The 19,964-nt window shown below is 46.0% G+C and overlaps 1 protein-coding gene across 2 annotated transcripts in view; it reads right to left on the minus strand.

Annotated features, from left to right (window-relative positions):
• LOC140384706 (kinesin-like protein KIF18A) overlaps positions 1–19,964 on the minus strand; it is a 117,338-nt gene that overhangs the window by 42,986 nt on the left and 54,388 nt on the right. For both annotated transcript variants that reach the window (XM_072466656.1, XM_072466654.1), the window contains 4 exons: positions 19,097–19,273; positions 14,371–14,445; positions 13,702–13,817; positions 3,768–3,930 (listed from right to left, as the gene is read on the minus strand). In XM_072466656.1, coding sequence (XP_072322757.1) covers positions 3,768–3,930; positions 13,702–13,817; positions 14,371–14,445; positions 19,097–19,273 — 531 coding nt within the window. The remainder of the gene's footprint in view (positions 1–3,767; positions 3,931–13,701; positions 13,818–14,370; positions 14,446–19,096; positions 19,274–19,964) is intronic.

The following is a 19,964-nucleotide window of genomic DNA, read 5'->3' on the forward strand; positions in this document are numbered from 1 at the left end:
CAGAGTGATTCTTCGTCAGAACTTGAAAACATTACAAATGAAAGGAGCTGAAATGATCGATCTCCAACCACAATAACCATCTTCCATTGTGCGAGGTGTGACCTCCAACCAATGGACAGTTTTCCCGGATTCCCATTTTGCGAGGGTTCCTGGATATCAAATCTGCCTTGATGTCAAGGTCTATCACTCTCCCTTCACCTCTGGAGTTCAGCTCTTTTTGTCCAGTTTGAACCAAAGGAACAGTGAGGTCAGGAGCTGAGTGGCTCTGGCAGAACCCAAACTGAGTGTCAGTGAACAGGTTATTACTAAGCATGTGCCAATTGATTTCACTGTTGATGATCCCTTCCATCGCATTACTGATGATAGAGTGTTGACTGATGGGGCCAAATTGACTGGGTTGGATTTGTCTTGTTTCTTATGGACAGGACATATCGGGGCTATTTTCCACATTGCTGGGTAAATACAAAATAGCTGTACTGGAACAGCTTGGCTCGGGCCACAGCAAGTTCTGATGAATAAGTCTTCAGTACTATTGCAGGAATATGGTCAGGGCCCATAGTCTTTGCAGTAGGCAGCGCCTCCAGCCATTTCCGAATATCACGTGGAGCAAATTGAATTGGCTAAAGACTGGCATCTGTGATGCGGGGACCGAGATGGATCATCCATTCGGCAATTCCAGCTGAAGATTGTTGCAAATGCAACTGAAGTGCTTGTCCCCTCCATCATTGACGATTGGGATATTTATGGAGCCTCGTCCTCCAGTGAGTTTAATTGTCCACTATCATTCATGGTTGAAGCTGCTGGTTGTGGAATTGTTAATCTCTGTCGATTACTTGCTGTTTATGCTGTTTGGCATGCAAGCAGTCCTGTGTTGTAGATTCACCACATTGGTGCCTAATTCTTGGGTATGCCTGGTGTTGCTCTTGGAATGTCCTCCTGTCCTGTTTACGGTAGCACAGTGGTTAGCACTGTTTATTCACAACGCCAGGGTCCCAGGATCGATTCCCAGCTTGGGTCACGGTCTGTGCGGAGTCTGCACGTTTCCCCGACTGCGTGGGTTTCTTCCGAGAGCTCAAGTATCCTCCCAGGAGTCCCGAAAACGTGCTTGTTAAGTGAACTGGACATTCTGAATACTCCCTCTGTGTACCCGAACAGGCGCTGGAATGTGGCGACTAAGGGATTTTCACAGTAACTTCATTGTAGTGTTAATGTAAGCCTACTTGTGACAATAAAGATTGTCATAAACCCAGGAACATGTGAAAATCAGAACAAGATTTGCATCTTATACCTGATGCATGCCGTGGTAAGTATAAAAATAACAGCGGCACATGACAAATCAACAACGCAGCTTTTACCTATTTTTGCAAAACAACTTAATCTTTAACGAATGTCCTTGACTCAAAATAAAGGACTAAAATAGAGATGACTATGGGTGGAATTTTCTCTTTTTTTGACAATATCAAGTCAGGTGGGAAAAGCATTGTGTAGCTCACCGACTGCACTGCCAACCTTTCCCACCATATTTTTGGAATCATTCTGGAAAACAAATACAATCATAGAAGGCGGATGGGCTCTGAATAAAAGCCTTTCCCGCCAGCAACCTCAGCTGCTTTTTAAAGGGTGCCCAATCTGAAAATATAAAAAAAGCCCCCCCCCCCCCCCCCCCCCCCCCGGGAACCTCCACAATGGACGCCCCCCCCCCACCGGCAATGCAACAGTGCATTGCCTGACCCTCTCCCCCCTCCCGCGGGCTGTAATTTACCTGTGCACCCCCAGCGGGTTCTCTTCATTAATTTCCTGTTTGTCAAAATCTGTCGGGAACCCCGGCATGGATTTTCCAGCAGGTAGGACTGCTAATCATATGTAAATGAATTTAAATGGGATTCCTGTCACCGAATGGTAGGAACCCTGTTATGTCACTGTTAGGGACAATTGAGTGGGGAAAACCGGCCAGCATAAAAGCCGTTTTGGAATTCCACCCTCAATTATCCACCCCCAATGCCACCTATATTACAGTTGGATATTACAGAACTTGTATAGCCTGTGAAATTGTGCATTTTAACAACATGAAAATTGATTTTTCCCCCCCCCCCAACTTAACTGCATGCTGTACAAATTAAAATGAAACTCATTTGCGTAGTTCTTTGATTATACGAATCATGGCGTAACTGGCCCAACACATACTGGGCAACACACGCTAGCAAAAATACTTAAATTTCAAAATTCCCCTTTTGGTTCTTTCCTGATTTAAGGGCGCAAACACCATGTGCATTGAACACGTGTATACCCCAGTTCTGTATCATGCTTTGATGTAATTTTAATAAACAATAAAAGACATGCTTTTATACAGCATCTTTCATAACCATCCCAAAACCCTTCAGAACCAATGAAGTAATTTTGATTTGGAAACATTGTTGTAGGAAACCTGGCAGCTATTTGCATATAGAAACTCCAATAAACAGCAATGAGATAATGGTCAGATAATCAGCTTTTGTGATATTGATTGAGGGATAGATATTGGCCAGATGGCGGCAGAGAGGCACAGTGGTTAGCACTGCTGCCAATCCCGGGTCACTGTCCGTGTGCAGTTTGCATTCTCCCCGTGTCTGCATGGGTCTCACCCCCACAACTCAAAAGATGTGCAGGGTCGGTGGATAGGCCACGCTAAATTGTCCCTTTATTGGAAAAAAATAAAAATAAGTAAATAAATATTGGCCAGGATGCTGGGATAACTCCCCTACTCTGCTTTGAAATAGAGCCATAAGATTTTTTATGTCCACTTGAGTCTTTTCATTTCTCATCTGATAGACTTAGGGCTGGATTCTCTGATTTTAAGGGTATGTACTGATGCCGGCGTGGGAACGGTGGCGTTTTATGACTGAAAATTCGGCACAAAACGGCCACCGACCCTTGGTTTGGTGGGGGGCTAGCAGGCAGGCAGTGTAGAGCACCTGGCTCCAGCTGCCGATACTGCCGGAGAATTGCCGGGTCCATGGCCGCGCCAAGACCCGGCCTGCCAAATAGTGTCCCCACTTTGGTCGGCTCACGACCACCAGACCTCAATAGTGCCCCCAACCCCTGCCAAGTCCTCCCCTGCCCGCGGATTGGCTCTCTCCCGACTGGCGGCGCTGGACTCAGTCTGCAGCTGCCACTCTGAGTTCCCGACAAATAATAGCATGAGAGACCCACGCCATCTGGAACTTGGCAGGTCGGGGGCGGAGCATTGGGGGGGGGCCTCAGGCAATGTCCTCAGGCCGTCGATATGCTTTGGAGGCGACTGAGCATCACGAAAGCGGCGCCGCCTCTGATTTCGGCGTGAACGTTGATTCTCTGGCCGATCGCTATTTCGGCGGCGTCGACCAGAGAATCCCGCCCCTAATCTGTCAAAGTGCAGCATTCATTCAGTACTGCCCTGAATGACAGCCTGGATTATTGTGCTCAAGTCCTGGAGTGGAACTTGAACCCACAACCTTCTGACTTAGAGGTAAGAGTGCTGCCAGCAGAGTTACAGTTGATACCAATTAAAGGATGTATTTCAGAAAATATCAACTATTAAACAAAAAATTGCCAAGAGTAATTTTTTATGTAATGCTTTCCAAATTATTGAGAAGAAATAGAAACTGGCACCAGCTCTCAGGTCATCTGTATACAATTGTTGGAGAAATGCAGTTCGGGAGCCAAAATGGAAGTGTAACTTTTTTAGGACCAGGCCAATATGTTGACAGTAACTCAACTTTCCCACCCTTGAAAGATTCAAACAATTTTACCTTTTCTGTTACATGCTCACACGAAAGCAGTTTGGCATGTTGCTGATACTTTTGATAATAATACATTTTTAGCTCCATCTCTTTCAATTTCAGTTCTAAATCTAAGCAGGTAATCCTGATTTTTTGTCGATTGCTGAAGATATTTTCAAGGACTTGTTCAAATCTGGAAAAAAGGAATATGACCAGGTCATTATTCTGCCATTTGTTTCTGTAGAATAAATTACTTGCAGAATTCAACTGAAGCTTTGCAAGTGCTTTCGGAGGAGCACATTTCACGTCTAATGTCCACTGATGTCCATTTTCAGAATTTATCTGAAATGCTCCTGCAGGTCTCTTGCAGGTTGCATAATCCAAAACAAAAACCGCTTTATTTCAGTTTGTATCCTAATGCTCCACCTCAAACTAGGCCATGACATCAAAACACCTGGTGAATCAAGATGCAGTCTAGTTTTCAGGTAGAATAGAGTGATGCTGTGGGGTAATTAGACCACATCACACAAGAGATAATTTATCAATTCTGAAGTTATGCTCTATGAACTTTTAAAATGTTATATAAAATCTTATTTCCACAGTGTGATGATTGGAAAATTTTAGGAAAATTGAATTATATATGTAGAGGGCAATTTAAGGGTTAAAAGCCTGGGGTTAGTGTGCGTTTGACTGCAGTTGTCATGTTTTAAAAACAAATTCTGTTTGCAGAGCCTGGGTGTTTTTAGCAGCCAGAAGATTAAATTGATGAAGGAATGGGCTTATCAGTCTGGGCTAATGCACAGTGGTTTGACTGGGGAGATCCCTGGGGAGTTAATATGCTTTTGCCGTCTGCAGGTTGGATTCTCCGTTTGGGAGACTAAGGGCTCGCTTCTCTGATTCTGCGGCTACGTCCGCAGGATCAGTCTGGTCTTACGACCAAAAAGTCAGCGGAGCCCCTGCACTGATCCTCTGTCTGGTGGGGTGGCTAGCAGCTGCGCCACCTAAAGCCACTGCGGATATGGCCGCAGATGCCAGGTCCTTGGCCGCGCATGCGCACGGCAGCCGCACCGTAAAACATTGCGCCGGCCAGGCACGGACCTGGCCTGCCACAAACTGCCCCCTCGCCACGCCCGGACCACTACCCACCAGTTCACCCAGTCCCCACCGAAGCCACCCTTGCCAACGGAAGGCCCCCCCCCCCCCCCTCCCCAACTGTGGCGGCGCTGGAAAGTCTGCAGCCGCCACGCAAGGTCCCCGAAAGTTGTGAGGACATGTGTCCCACGCCATCGGGGACTCGGCCCATTGGGGGAGGGCCTCAGGTGACATCCCAAGGCCGTCCCGACGTACTCGAGTATGCTGTTTTTGAGGGGGCGGAACTTTGGGAAAACACCCCCCGCCCCCCCAATTCCAGCGTAGAAATGGATTCTCCTGCCGATTGCCGAACACGATTTCAGCTTCGGCGATCGGAGAATCCAGCCCAAAGTGTTGATTCCAGCGGTGCATGTGTGGACTTTCACACCATCAGATGCAGGACAAATTGGTTCCTGAACGTATTTGTGACCTTCTCTATAAGAACATTTAACAGGAGTTTGATGTATGATTGAGGACACGCCTTCAGGGTGGGTCTCACTGATATTACTTTAACGCACTGGAATAGTTTTTTTGAACACATATTTAATTGAAGTCACACGGGATCAGGGGTGAACTGGCAAGGTGGATACAGAACTGGCTAGGCCATAGAAGGCAGAGGGTAGCAATGGAGGGATGCTTTTCTAATTGGGGGGCTGTGACCAGTGGTGTTCCACAGGGATCAGTGCTGGGACCTTTGCTCTTTGTAGTATATATAAATGATTTGGAGGAAAATGTAACTGGTCTGATTAGTAAGTTTGCAGACGACACAAAGGTTGGTGGAATTGCGGATAGCGATGAGGACTGTCTGAGGATACAGCAGGATTTAGATTGTCTGGAGACTTGGGCGGAGAGATGGCAGATGGAGTTTAACCTGGACAAATGTGAGGTAATGCATTTTGGAAGGGCTAATGCAGGTAGGGAATATACAGTGAATGGTAGAACCCTCAAGAGTATTGAAAGTCAAAGAGATCTAGGAGTGCAGGTCCACAGATCACTGAAAGGGGCTACACAGGTGGAGAAGGTAGTCAAGAAGGCATACGGCATGCTTGCCTTCATTGGCCGGGGCATTGAGTATAAGAATTGGCAAGTCATGTTGCAGCTGTATAGAACCTTAGTTAGGCCACACTTGGAGTATAGTGTTCAATTCTGGTCGCCACACTACCAGAAGGATGTGGAGGCTTTAGAGAGGGTGCAGAAGAGATTTACCAGAATGTTGCCTGGTATGGAGGGCATAAGCTATGAGGAGCGATTGAATAAACTCGGTTTGTTCTCACTGGAACGAAGGAGGTTGAGGGGCGACCTGATAGAGGTATACAAAATTATGAGGGGCATAGACAGAGTGGATAGTCAGAGGCTTTTCCCCAGGGTAGAGGGGTCAATTACTAGGGGGCATAGGTTTAAGGTGAGAGGGGCAAAGTTTAGAGTAGATGTACGAGGCAAGTTTTTTACGCAGAGGGTAGTGGGTGCCTGGAACTCACTACCGGAGGAGGTAGTGGAGGCAGGGACGATAGGGACATTTAAGGGGCATCTTGACAAATATATGAATAGGATGGGAATAGAAGGATACGGACCCAGGAAGTGTAGAAGATTGTAGTTTAGTCGGGCAGTATGGTCGGCACGGGCTTGGAGGGCCGAAGGGCCTGTTCCTGTGCTGTACATTTCTTTGTTCTTTGTTCTTTGAAGTCAGATTTGAGAGAGTGTAACCTTCTTCCTTTTGTTATTATTCATTTAGATGTAATTTTTAAAAAAGCAACCAATTAAGGTTTCACAAAATGAATTTCCATATGGACAAAAGTGGAATTGAATTGAAAGGAAGTTTGCACAGCGACAACACTTGTAGCATTATAGAAGTATGCTTTCAGTAATATGACCAACCTTCCTTCAAAAACAGAAAATTATTATACTTGTCAATAGGTTATGTCCTTTGTGAATGATGTCCACAAAGACTGAATAATTTCTTCTTCAAATTTGGACTGCATTGGTGATCAAACACAAGTATGTCATGCTACAATGACTGAAATGATTCATTTGTTTCAAGAAGCTGCATGACATGAAAGACCAAATGCTATAGCTCATATGAGGTTTACTGCATTACTATATTAAATTCAGGTACTTACTTCTTCACAAAGGTAGCTAACACCTTTGCTGCACTATGGGGAAAGGAATATCCTGTGGCTTCCATATTAAATAGATTGCAAAGGCACTGAACATAAATTCTACTGACCAACGCAAGGAATAAGACTCATTCATCAATGTGTTAATATTTAATCCAACTAAAATACAGTGAAAACCAACTTGTTTTTAGTTTTACCAGGACGACCATCAAAACATGAACACCTTTTACTTTAACTTACTCTGTTGTTAGACACAGAAAATGGCACCAACTGTTGTTCAAAAAGTTAAGAGACGTGACTATATTACGTAATCTCACTCTGACGTACTTGGTTTGTTGTTGACTCTTAAAATATTGATGCACAGAGACATTTACATCTCTCAGAACGACTGTATTCCAACGACTGATGTAAGAGACTGCTGAGAAGACCTATTAATACTTCAGATTTTCTACTGCTGCTGCCAAGGCTATAGCATTTTTTTCAGTTCAGGGGCTTTGTTTACTAGCAGAAAATTACCATAATTTTTGTATGCAAACATGTAAATAATTTATGATGCTTTAAACAATTCCATTCAATCTATTTATTACTCATCAGAAAGGGGGTTTTCTTTTCCCTTGCAAATACTTTTGCCACTATATATCAATTATTGAAATTCACACAGCTTTTATCGTACAATATATGGCCATTTTGCCAAATTAAAAAATTGTGCTTTGCTGCCACAATGTCAGAGCTCTTATAACTCCTATTTTGACAGGCAATATAGAGCAGTTTTAAAGAAGATGTTATGTATACTCAGTGAAGCAGGTGTTCTAAAAATATCCGCTAGACATTATGCGCTTATTAAAATTGCATTGAAAGACTTCTGAACCAAGCTGACCATACAAGTTATAATGTGGTTGCAGTGTTTATCCACTCAGCCTATTATCTATTCTTTGTTGATTACCATCAAAAATCATTGTTCAAAATAATTAGAAGTTATTAAAAAAAAATTTGACTGTGTGAATATATGTCCAAATGAGGAAGTTATTTGTTCATTAGATTTCAATCACAAAGTCAGGATGAGCTCCAGATGCAATTCCTCAGATGATGAGGCAGTCCATGCCCATATGCAACCTGACTAGGACAACATCTAGGTTTGAACTGAAAAGTGGCAAAGTTAGTGCCACAAGTGTCAGGCAATGATCATCTCCAAAAAAGATCCAAACATCCCAACATAATGGTGTTACCATCACCAAATCTCCCATCATCAATATTTTTGGGTCTCTATTGACTAGATTCGAAACATAAATACCATAACTAGTAGAGCTGGTCAGGGGCTGGATATTTTTCAACATGGCTCTGCTCCCGATTCTCTAAAGCCACAATCACTTACAAAAGGCCCAATTTACCAATCCTCCTTCAACAGCACTTTCCAAACCTGTGATCTCCGCCACCTAGGACAAGGGTGTTGGAAACATGGGAGCAAAAGCATCTGCAAATTCCCCATTCAAGCCACATACCCCTCGTGACTTGGAACTCTGATGCTCTTCCTTCATTGCCACTTGATTAAAATCCTGGAACTCCATTCCTAACAACACTGTGGAAGTACTTTTATTACATGCACACTAAGTATGCAGCTTATAACAGCCTTCTCAAGGGCAACTAAGGATGGGCAATAAATTCTGGTTTTACCAGCCATCCCCATATCGAGAGAATGAATGTAAAAGAATGATCATTCAGGTTTCAGACACAATTGCCCTGTTATTGTCAGATTCTGGCATCAGGAATTAATAACAAATCTCACAACCAATGAGTTCCTAATTTCCTCAGTCACAGAAACACATCTCGTCAAAAATAAATAGTTCTGCGACCCATAGTTACCTCATTAATATTCCTTCACTGTCTTCCTTCACCAGGGCAAAGGCAGGTAAACCGTGCTGGACCTCACTGAGGGCCTTACATTTGTGAACACTCTTCCCAAAAGAATGGGTGATAAAAGGAGGAAAAATAAAACTACATTACTCTTTGGGGTGCATTTTAAGGTGGGGCGGCACATTCCTCCTCCACACCCCTCCCCCCACCCCAGCCTGTCAAAAGGTTGGTTGGCACCTTGCTGACATTAAAATGGGCTGCCCCACAGCTATAATACACTGGGGGTGGGCTTAACAGCATGAGAATGGGACTTTCAACACTCAAACCCATGAAGTCTCACTTTCAAGAATTGCCGTCTGAGTAGCCCCAGCAGCGCAAGAACACAGTAGAGGTTGCAGTTTGTCTACAAGAAGCCCGGAGGAGAAAAATTCTGAATGTCAGACTTCAGAACCAGTCTGGGCCTTTGGTCAAGGGGGGGATCTAGGGCATTGGTGGGGGGAGGTAGACATGCAGGTGGGAGGGTTTTAGAGGCTGGTGGGGATGTCCCTGATGGGCACAGGGAACCCACCCATCAACCCACCTTGCTCCCTCCCTTAAGCGTGAACTGTTAGGGCTGGCCATCATTTCTTCATCTTCCCCCATCTAACGAGTTATAGCGGCAGGGGTGAAATGAGGTCCTTAAGTTGCAACGTAGGTCCTCAATAGGCCATAGGGCAGGGAGCGGTCTGACATCTTACCCATTCCCCATATGGAAGACAGTTCATGGATGGGTGGGAAGGGGGTGGACTGACCACATGCTTTATTTTGCGTGAACCCTGCCTGCAAATACATTAGAACATAAGAACTAGGAACAGGAGTAGGCCATCTGGCCCCTCGAGCCTGCTCCGCCATTCAATGAGATCATGGCTGATCTTTGTGGACTCAGCTCCACTCTACAGCCCGTATACCATATCCCTGAATCCCTTTATTCTTTTGAAAGGTATCTATCTTTTTCTTAAAAACGTTTAAAGGAGCCTCAACTGCTTCAATGGGCAAGGAATTCCAGAGATTCACAACCCTTTGGGTGAAGAAATTCCTCCTAAACTCGGTCCTAAATCTACTTCCCCTTATTTTGAGGCTATGCCCCCTAGTTCTGCTTTCCCCGACCAGTGGAAACAACCTGCCCGCATCTATCCTATCTATTCCCTTCATAATTTTATATGTTTCAATAAGATCCCCCCGCATCCTTCTAAACTCCAATGAGTACAGTCCCAGTCTACTCAACCTCTTGTCATAATCTAATCCCCTCAACTTTGTCAATATGTCCTAAAAGCCCGTCTGGTCATTAATATCCTTTCGGGAAGGAAATCTGCTATCCTTACCTGGTCTGTGCTACATGCGTCTCCAGAGCAGTCTGGATGACATTTAAATGCCATCAGAAAAGGCCTAGCAAGCCACTAAGTGGCAATAAATGTTGGCCCAGCCAGGGACACCCACGTCTATGAATCAATAAAACCTTCTGCATTCATATTAATATTTTAGAGGTAATGGGTACGATTCAACGGACTCATAATCTGCTGAACGGTGTGTTTAGTGGGGTACAACAGTACTTTGCCGTTTTTTGGCCTTAGGGAATTTCTCCGGCCGAGATCCACATTGCGCCAGATGGAGCAAGTTGGGTGACTCTCGTGAGGTTTTACACCCAGCACAGAGCCCGATTTGGGGGTTGTGCATGATTCACCGTTGCGCCCAGCTTCCACCGGGCTCAACGGGGGTCACTGAATTGTGCCCAATATTTTGTTCCGGTAAGATTAAAGTTTAACTGTAGATATTAGGATAAATCCAACTAAAGCAGCTTGGAGTCCATTATACTTAAAGGTTGGGCCAAGTTGACTTCAGGGGTTAGCAGCTAGAAAGGTAAGGTATAAAACAGTCGGTGGGCTTACTTAGCTGGAACTAAGTGGACGGTGTCCAGCGCCGCCACAGTCGGGGGGGGGGGGGGGGGGGGGGGAGAGAGAGCCCGGGACCATGTTGCACCACGCGCCGCCACAGGCATGCGCATGTGGGCCATGGACCCGGCCATTCTACGGCCATATCCGCAGATAAAATCTAGGCTTTAGCTGCGGGGCTGCTAGCACCCCACCGGGCAGAGGATTGGTGCGAGGGCGCCGCCGACTTTCTGGTTGTAAGACCAGACGGATCCTGCAGACATAGCACAGAATTGGAGAATCTAGCCCGTTGTCTCAGAAGAGACTGAACTATCAGGCGGAAAGCAGTTATTGAGGCAGTCCAAGTTGGAATGACTTCTGAGGGAATTCAGAGGCTGGATCTTGAAAATGTTATGAATACATATCTCGTAGAACTAAACTGATTTTTTTCCCAAAAAGATGTTAAGTTCACTTTGGATTGTGAGCAAATTGCCTTTTCCAAGAAGCCACATGACTTCATCTAAATGATCAGCAAGGTACTTGAGGAGATGAGAACTATTTGTTTACTTGAACTTGAATTGTTGGAGAAAAGAGGCCCTGGTGATTTTCTGGAAACCATCCTCTGTGTTTAACTTTTTTTGGACTCAGTTTTTGGAATAAACCAAAAGGAGAAGGTTGCCCAACTCGTTCTCTCCCTGCCTCAGCTAAAATTCAGAGGTTATCAGTATCCTTGGAGAAATTCTCATACTGATATAGAAAATAAATTGTCTGTATTTGGGAATCTGAGATGAGAGATAGATCCCAAAGTCATTGGACTGGATTGTCCATTATTGGGACTATGTCCCCATGCTGCTGTCAAAATGGTGGAGTTTCACGCCAGAAAAGCTGGCATGAAAGGGACACTAATTCCTAGCCCTGCAGGGGGCTAGCAGCTTTTGCTGCAGATATGGGCCCCCGCACCTCCGGATTGGAGGCCCCGCATGTGCAGGCCTCCAGTGGCCGCACCATGCTCCACGGCGGACTCAGACTGTGGAATTGGACCCAAAAATGAAATCCCGATTGGCCGCACGCCTGACCCTCAACCCCCGCACAAACATTCCCCGGCTGACTATAAGGCCCCCCCCCCCCCACCGCCGATCCGTCCGCCCCCTTAAGGGCGGCTGCTGACTGAGTCCACCTCGCGAGTATCCTGACCGGCTGGACCATATTATATCCATGCCGTGTCAGGACTTGGGCCGGTCGGGGCGGAGCGGGCCTCTGGCAATGACCTCAGACGGTATTTCCAGAGTATGTTGCTTTTCGAGGCCCGCAGAATTGGGAACCGGCGAGGGTCCCGACTCCTTGCAGGAAAATGGATTCTCCGCTCCCGCGCTGGCATGATCGTTATTTACTTTTTTTATGAAGTTTTCCCATTGGTCAAAAGATGCTCCCCCTCCCCCTTAAATAGCAACATCTGCAGAAACCCTATTTGTTTTGTCCTTTGTGTGCATGTGGTGAGATTTAAAGGGGTAAATAGTTACACCTCTGGAAATATAAATTGGATGTCAACTGGTTTTTGCAACTTGCTTTTAATAATACGTATTGCTTCATAATAAATCAACGATTCTGTGTTTATTGAAAGAAACCTTGATAAAGTCTCTTATTCTGGGCCTTTCAACAGCAAAAGTAAACAATTAGTTCATTTACAATGCGGCCTGTGGAATAGTGGGGCTAGAGAAACTGGCACTTCTGTTATCCCGCTCATAACAAAAGTCAACAGTTAAAATTCCTCCTGAGGGAGACAGTTAGCAGGATTTTGTGACTCAAGAGGTCCCCGATGACTGGGTGGGGTAAAGAGCTGTAGGACCTGTCTTGGTCACACCTGCCATTTAATGTGCAGTGTAGCATTTTTGACCACAGTTTGCCTGTCAATATGTCATGTTAATTCTGGATTTTAGAATGTAAAGGTAGATATTGTAGGTAGCTTTACTTTGCTGAATTAGTAGATCACTTTAAACAAGCAGTTACTGGTCCCTAATTCAATTGCAACAACCAATGAGATGTTTTGTGATCAATGTTGTAATGTAGGAAACAGAGGTAATTTGTACACAGCAAGGTCCCACAAACAGAAATGAAATAATGAAAACAGCAGTCTGAGTCCAATAGGGTTGAAAGTCATCCTGACACTGAGGGAAAATAAAGGTTTCCTATTTGTCTTATGGACCTCTTTTATCCCTGCTGAGTCCCTGTAAGACCTCTGCAGGGAGCTTGACACAAGAACGGCCAACAGTTTCTACATCACCTTTGTGTCTGGGTGTTACAGGGTTAATTTGGTATGCAGGTCTTGCATTCTCCCCTGGAGTAAACTCTGGAAGATCCAGGGTAATGTAATGAGGTGGGGACTGGGTTCATCTTTGTTCCTAGGAAATAGGCATTCCTATGTGACAAATATCCCTACAATTAACTTTTAATTAACAAAAGACTATAATTTATTAATGACCTGGGAGAGGTCAAATGTGTGTTGTTCTCTGATAGCAGGCATACACCCTGTGGTACATCAATCCTCGGTTGTCTTAATCTGTTTCATCACCTATTCTTGAGACAGTTAAAATCTAATTGAACACGTCTGCTAAATTTTCACTTAAGTATAAAAAGATAACTTTGAAAATACATCAAAGCATCAACATAGTAGCAAGATCAAACAGGTTTTAACAGTCGAAAGAGACATGGCCATTATTATTTTAACATTGAATTTGATATCTAGACAAACTCTGAGCTGCATAAGGACAAAAGGACTGAAGACGAAAAGGGCATGAAGAAACCCATCAATCAATAATTAAATGCCTTACAGCAATATATATGTCCTACATCTGCAAAGAAAACAACATTCCAAATTGCTGCACGAAAATGAGTGAAAAAGCATCTTCTTGAAAAATTGTGTGCCTTTGATTGCGAAACAAAAAAACGTGTTTGTAGGTATACCTTTTTATTTCATTTTCCTTTGAATTTGAACCGGCCATAATATTTCGTCCATGGTTATTATGAACCAACAATTTTTCACTCTCATAAGCTTTCAATTTCTCTTTAAGCTCCATAATCTGTGAAACAGATAAGGCATAGAGGTCAGAGCCAACTCTTGAATTAAATCATCATTTTAATATGTGCTATTTACAATTTTTGTTTCTTTAGGATGTGACTTCTGCAAAACCCTTCCCACTAACGTCCTGCCGACACAAACTTCAACCTGTCTAAAATTCCACTGTCTACATATTATTCTACACTTTATTAGCCCATCATCGCTTGAAGGTGAGGGAATTGTTAGGTGGTCAGCAATGAAAGTAAATTTTCTGTCCTTGATTCTTGGCCATCTGGAGGATGGTCCTCAACTAGCTCAGTCCTACCCTCACAATAATATCTTTGCTTTCTCTTCCTACCTTTAGAAACCTTCCAAAAACCTAATTTTTGAATGTGCTTTTGGCTAACTCTTAACTTTGGATTTCACAAAAAATAGGACAATTGAGAAGAGTCAACAGAGATGACAAAGCATGGCAAATTTTGAGGTATACTGAAAATATATTTTATATTTTGGGCTGCCGTTTGGCATTCATGATTAACAAATGTCTTTGGCAATTTTATATAGTGACTATTTACCTCTTTCCTTTGCTCCTCACAAATCTTTGCATATTTACCCACGTGATTATTCAGATTCAAAACATTGCTCTTTATCTGCAGAAATGAAATGAAAATAGAGCAATTGTAATAAAGTATAATTAGAACAAAGTTATGCCAAGATTACTTTCACATTTTATAAATACTATTGTTGGTAGTAAGGTCTGCAGAGATGAGGAGAAAAAAACTGTTCTGGAATCTCTGACCATTCTGTGTAGTTTTACATTCCTGTCCCATGCAGAGAAATGGTCATAATGTTATGAACAGGTTACAATAGGTTTACAGCAACCGACAAAGCAAAGAGCCACCTTTCATGCACAAGGCAGGCTTTAGTTCCATTAGAGTCTGTGGTGCATTAAATTAAAAAAGTTAAATATAATTAGATATATTTGTATGTAAACTTGTAAAAGACAAAATGCACATACATCTGAATTAAATGCTCTACCATACCGAAAGATCAGGGGCGGGATTCTCCATTAGCCGACGCTGAAATCGGGAAAGGCGATTGGGCAGCCATCTTGCCACGCACCCCGGTGACCGCCCACCATGGCCTGTGGTTGCACAGTGACACTGGCCGTATGGGTGACCCACCCCACCCCTGCCAACCAGGCGCTGGCAGGGCACCATGCGGCCCACCTAAGGGCAAAACCCATGGTAGCCAGACGTGGCCGCAGAGTGTACCATTGGCATGGGTAGGGCCAGTTACTGGTACTGCCTGTCAGCAGGGATGGGTGCTGGGGGCAGAAGCCCCTGCAATGTCGGGCACCTACAGGGCCAGGGGTGTGGAGGGCAGAGTGCCAGGGGGAATGGCTGGTGGTGGCGTAGGGATGGGAGAGGAGGAAGGGTGAGGGTGGGAAGTACTTGTGGTCAGGGGCAGCAGTGCAGGCTGGGGCCACCATGTAGCTCAGTGGACCTGGCTGGGTATGGGGTATGCACCATGCTAACATATGTGCCTTTCACCCCCTGCAGACAATGGCTATTTGAATCCAACCGGGAAAAGTGTCCTTCATTCTGGCCTCTGCAGCCTTGCAGGGATGCACTGAGACAGTACGAGCAAGAGCTGCTAGAGGCTGACCCTGCAGCTGCAGAGCATGCCCCAGAGAAACAGGAGTGAGCCGGTCAGGATTGAGAGTTGGCTGTCCAACAGGCTGAGGAGGAAATGGGAAGGAGACACCACATGAGGCCTCGTGTGTACCGGCAGCACGTGCCATTCGAGGACCTGATGAACCGGCACGCTGTTGAAAACTCCAGCTGAGCAGGGGGATCGTACGGCACATTTGCAGGATCATGGCGCACTTGGCACCGCGGGGATATGGGGGAGGATACCCGCTCCCAGTGGCCATCAAGGTGATGGTCACCAAGGGGTACTTCCAGGCAGTGAGTGGAAACGTGTCCGGGATGTTGCAGACTTCGGTGCACAGGTGCACCCACGTCGTCCATGAGGCCCTGTATGCCCGGTCGTCACAAATTCAATGTGACCCAAGCCCACCAGGATGCAAGGGCAGCGGGGTTTTCAGTCATCGCTGGGATGCCTCAGGTAAAGGGAGTAATCAATGGGATGCATATTGCCTTACAAGCACGGGGACAGGCACAGGAGGCTGCACAATGTGTGCGCCTGGGCCTAATTGCAACCCATTTCCCTCACTGGGAGCGAGGCCAACACCACGGATACCCCATCTCCCTCCCTCTAGCTGACCACCATTTATTGTGAAACGGTGAACATTTTTGGACAGGTTTGTGCCCTAGCCCTTAACGCTAGGTGTCCCAGGTGGCGTGGTGCCGCACTGTTCTGCCCGCTGCCCATCAGATGCGCCATGGACAGGAGACATGACGAGAGTGTCTGAGGCGCTGTGGTATTGCGGCAGCAATCTTTCGGGAGTCACCAGCTACGCGCCCCATCACATCCTCCCTCGGGGTGCTGGATGGCCCCTGAGCTATTCCTTAGAAAGGGGGTGGTGCGACTGGAGCTAACCACCGTGGGTCCCCCGCCACCTGGAGGCCTGCTACCTTCACAACCAGGGTCTTAATGCTCAGCACAGGGAGTGGACCTCCTCCCCCCAGTGACTGTGCCACCTCCCTGTGACTGGCTCAGGTCGGCCAGCGCCTAGGCAATGCCGCCGAGGCTCTCAGCCATAACCCATCATGACTGGGCCAAGCTCTGGAGTGCCGCTGCAATGTCCAGGTGACTCTGGTACATGGCTGCCTGTGGCAGGGCAGTACGGTCCTGTGTCTCGATCACCGCCCGTATAGAGACCTTGGACATCCTGATCCATGGCCAATAGCCCCCACCCTGAGGTGTTGACCTGGGTGGCACGCATTGTCTGCACTGCCCCTGCAGGCGGATGGACTCCTCCACTGCCCCTGCAGGCGTTGAATGTTTGCTGACAGCCCCTTAGGGCTCCTCTGGCTCACGTCTGCATCTCCACTATCGACGGGACCACCCTTTCCAGAAGCTGGTAATCCTACTGGACGGCAGCAAGTCTCTGGGGTCAGACCACCCTCTTGACTGTCCACCCCCTCGGGGGTTCCTACCTCCACCTGATGTATCGCAGCACACATGTCATGTGCACTAGATAGTGCCCCAGGAACCTCTTCACTATTATGCCCAACTGAGGCGAGTGTCTCTGGGAAGGTGGAGGGTGTAGTCTCTGGACTGGTTCTCTGGGGTGTCTCAGGCTGCGGTTCAGGGGCTCTCAGCGCTTCCGGTTCCTCGGCTTCGAAAGTATCCACTTGGGGGCCGGGGGGGACACCAGAAGGGCCCACCTCACCGCCAAAGGATCCTGCAAGTCACAAGGCATGATTGGATCGAGGTTTGGGGTGGTGGTGGTGGGGGCATGTGGGGGTGGAGCTCCACATGGCATGGGAAACAGCAACTCAGCTAGGCACACTTGCTCGCTCGATGCCAACCTCCGCCTTGGTGACTGCCCTCTCTCCGGACCCACCAACCAGGTCCAGTGCCCACTGCGGTGAAGTGCCGCAGACCTGGTGGTCCTCCTCCGATCTTCTCTCTCCTGGCGCTCATGCACCGCCATCTCATGATGGGGAGGGGTGGCACAGTGTTAAGCAGTTGGATGCATGCAGCTTAGGTGGGCAGCTGGTGGCCTTTGTGTCCAGGGCACCTAGCCATGGTGGCCGGTACGGGTGCCGACATGTGTTGCAAGGTAGGGTGAGCACGCTCTGCCGGCAGGCGGGTGGGACTTAGTGCTGCTCACTTACCCTGGATGGTGAGTGGCTTGGGCGGGAACTTGTCGGTATCTGCTGCCTTTATCGATCTAGATGGTAGAGGTTCCATCTGAGGAGGCTTAGTGTGTTGCTGCACTGCATCTTGCAGATGATACACAATGCTGTATCAGTGGTGGAGGGAGTGAATGTTTGTGGCTGGGAGTACCAGCCAAATGGGTTGCTTCGCCCTTGATGGTTTCAAGGTTGTAGCTGTACTCATCCAAGCAAGTGGAGAGTACTCCGTCACAATCCTGATTTGCACCTTGTAGATAGCGGACAAGCTTTGGGAAATCAGGAGAGTTACTTGTCATAGGATTTTTAGCCTCTGATCTTCTATTTATATGGCTAGTCCAGTTCAGTTTCTGCTTAATGGCAATCCACATGATGTTGATAGTGAGGGATTCAGCAATAGCAATGCCAGTGAATGTCAAAGCGCAATGGTTAGATTCTCTCTCTTGTTGAAGAAGATCATTGCCTGGCACTTGTGTGGCTTTAAGGTTACTTGCCACTTCACAAACCAATAATGTGCATTGTCCAGCGACCTTGCTGTATTTGGACATGGACTGCTTCAGTATCTGAGGAGATGCAAATGGTGCTGAACAATGCACAGCGAACATCCCACTTCTGATGGAATGAAGGTCATTCATGAAGCAGCTGAAGCTGGTAGCGCTGAGGACGTGACCCTGCAGTAATGTCCTGGAACTGAGATGAATAACCTCCAACAATCACAACCATCTTCCCTTGTGCTAGGTATGACTCCAGCCGGTGGAGAGTTATATCCTGATTCAAATGGACTCCAGTTTTGCAAGTGTTCCTTGATGCCACATTCAGTGAAACGCTGCCTTGATATCAAGGACAGTCACTCTCCCCTCATCCATGGAGTTCACCTCTTTTGTCCATGTTTGAACCAAGACTGTAAAGAGGTCAGGAGATAAGTGACCCTGGCAGCATCCAAACTGAGCGTTACTGAGCAGGTTATTGCTAAGGATGTGCCACCCCAGAGCTGTTGATGACCCATTTCATAATTATACTGATGATTGAAGAGACTGATGGGTCAGGAATTGAACAGGTTGGATCTGTCCGGCTTTTTGTGCACAGGATATACCCGGGCAATTTTCCACATTGCTGGACAGATGCTTGTGTTGAAGCTGTACTGGAACAGTTTGGCTGGGGGTATGGCAACGTTTGGTGCACAAGTCTATTGCCGGAACATTGTCAGGGGCCACAGCCCTTGCATTATTCAGTGCCTATCTCGGAGTGAATTGAATTGGCTGCAGAATGATAACTGTGAGAATGGGATCCTCCCGAGCAGTCAGAGATGGATAATCCACTTTAGCCAGGATTTAATTACATCTGCGCCTTGATCAAGGTATCTTTCCAATAATGTTGCTTCACAAGAAGAATATACTGGGCTTGACTTTCCATGTGCTGTCCTATGGGAGATAAATTGTCAAATACTGTATGTAAACACGTGCACAAAACTTACTGAAGATTTGATGTCTTTCGCTCTATTGGCATACTTTAGAGTATTATATGTGTCCTCATAAAACAAAGAAGATGGACTGATAGCAGCTATCATTATCGTCTGGCAATTTCCTCCCAGAGAGTCCTTCAATAGTCGTGTTAATTTACTATTCCTGTATGGAATATGTTGGTTTTTTCTCTGGAAAAAAAAAAGACCCAGTCAAGTTACTTAGAAAAAATTCCCCATAATATTAAGCATAGTCTTTTCTTGAAAAGAAAGATCTCGTTCAACGTGAAAATATTTACATGCACAACATCTAATTAAATCAAAATTCTACAAGTCTCTTAAGCAAATGAGCAACAAGCACTAGTTGGTAGAGTCTGCCCATATTTGGGGGCTTCAGAGCATGTTTCAACTCTCAGTACGAAGTTGGAGAGGATTTGATTGCTTTTTTCCCTCTGACAACTCGTGTTCAACAGGCAGTGATAATTGTTACTAATTTGATGTGCTGGAAATTAAACTTGGCAAGTTGATAAGAATTACATTTCAGTGGGAATAGTTAAGATAGGATAATGCAGGGCAGCCGATAGCACTCTTGCCTCAGAGTCATATGTCATGTGCTCAAGTCCTCGCCAGGGCTTGGAAACGTAATGCAAGACACGCAATGTAATATTGAGAAAGTGCTTTGGCAGGAGACATTGCACAGTGGCTCCACCTGCCTGTTTAGGCGAACATAAAAGATCATAAGACATTATTTGACGAGGAGCAGGTGACTCTGCAATGCCCTGGCTAAATTTCTTCTCAACAGAGACGACAATGTAAAAGTAATTCATGAGTGTGGTTTGGGGATCACACACACTCAGTGATCAATCGTCCTCATAAATGGCCT

Source organism: Scyliorhinus torazame, chromosome 10, assembly GCF_047496885.1.
Source record: "Scyliorhinus torazame isolate Kashiwa2021f chromosome 10, sScyTor2.1, whole genome shotgun sequence".
NCBI classification, from domain to species: Eukaryota; Metazoa; Chordata; class Chondrichthyes; order Carcharhiniformes; family Scyliorhinidae; genus Scyliorhinus; species Scyliorhinus torazame.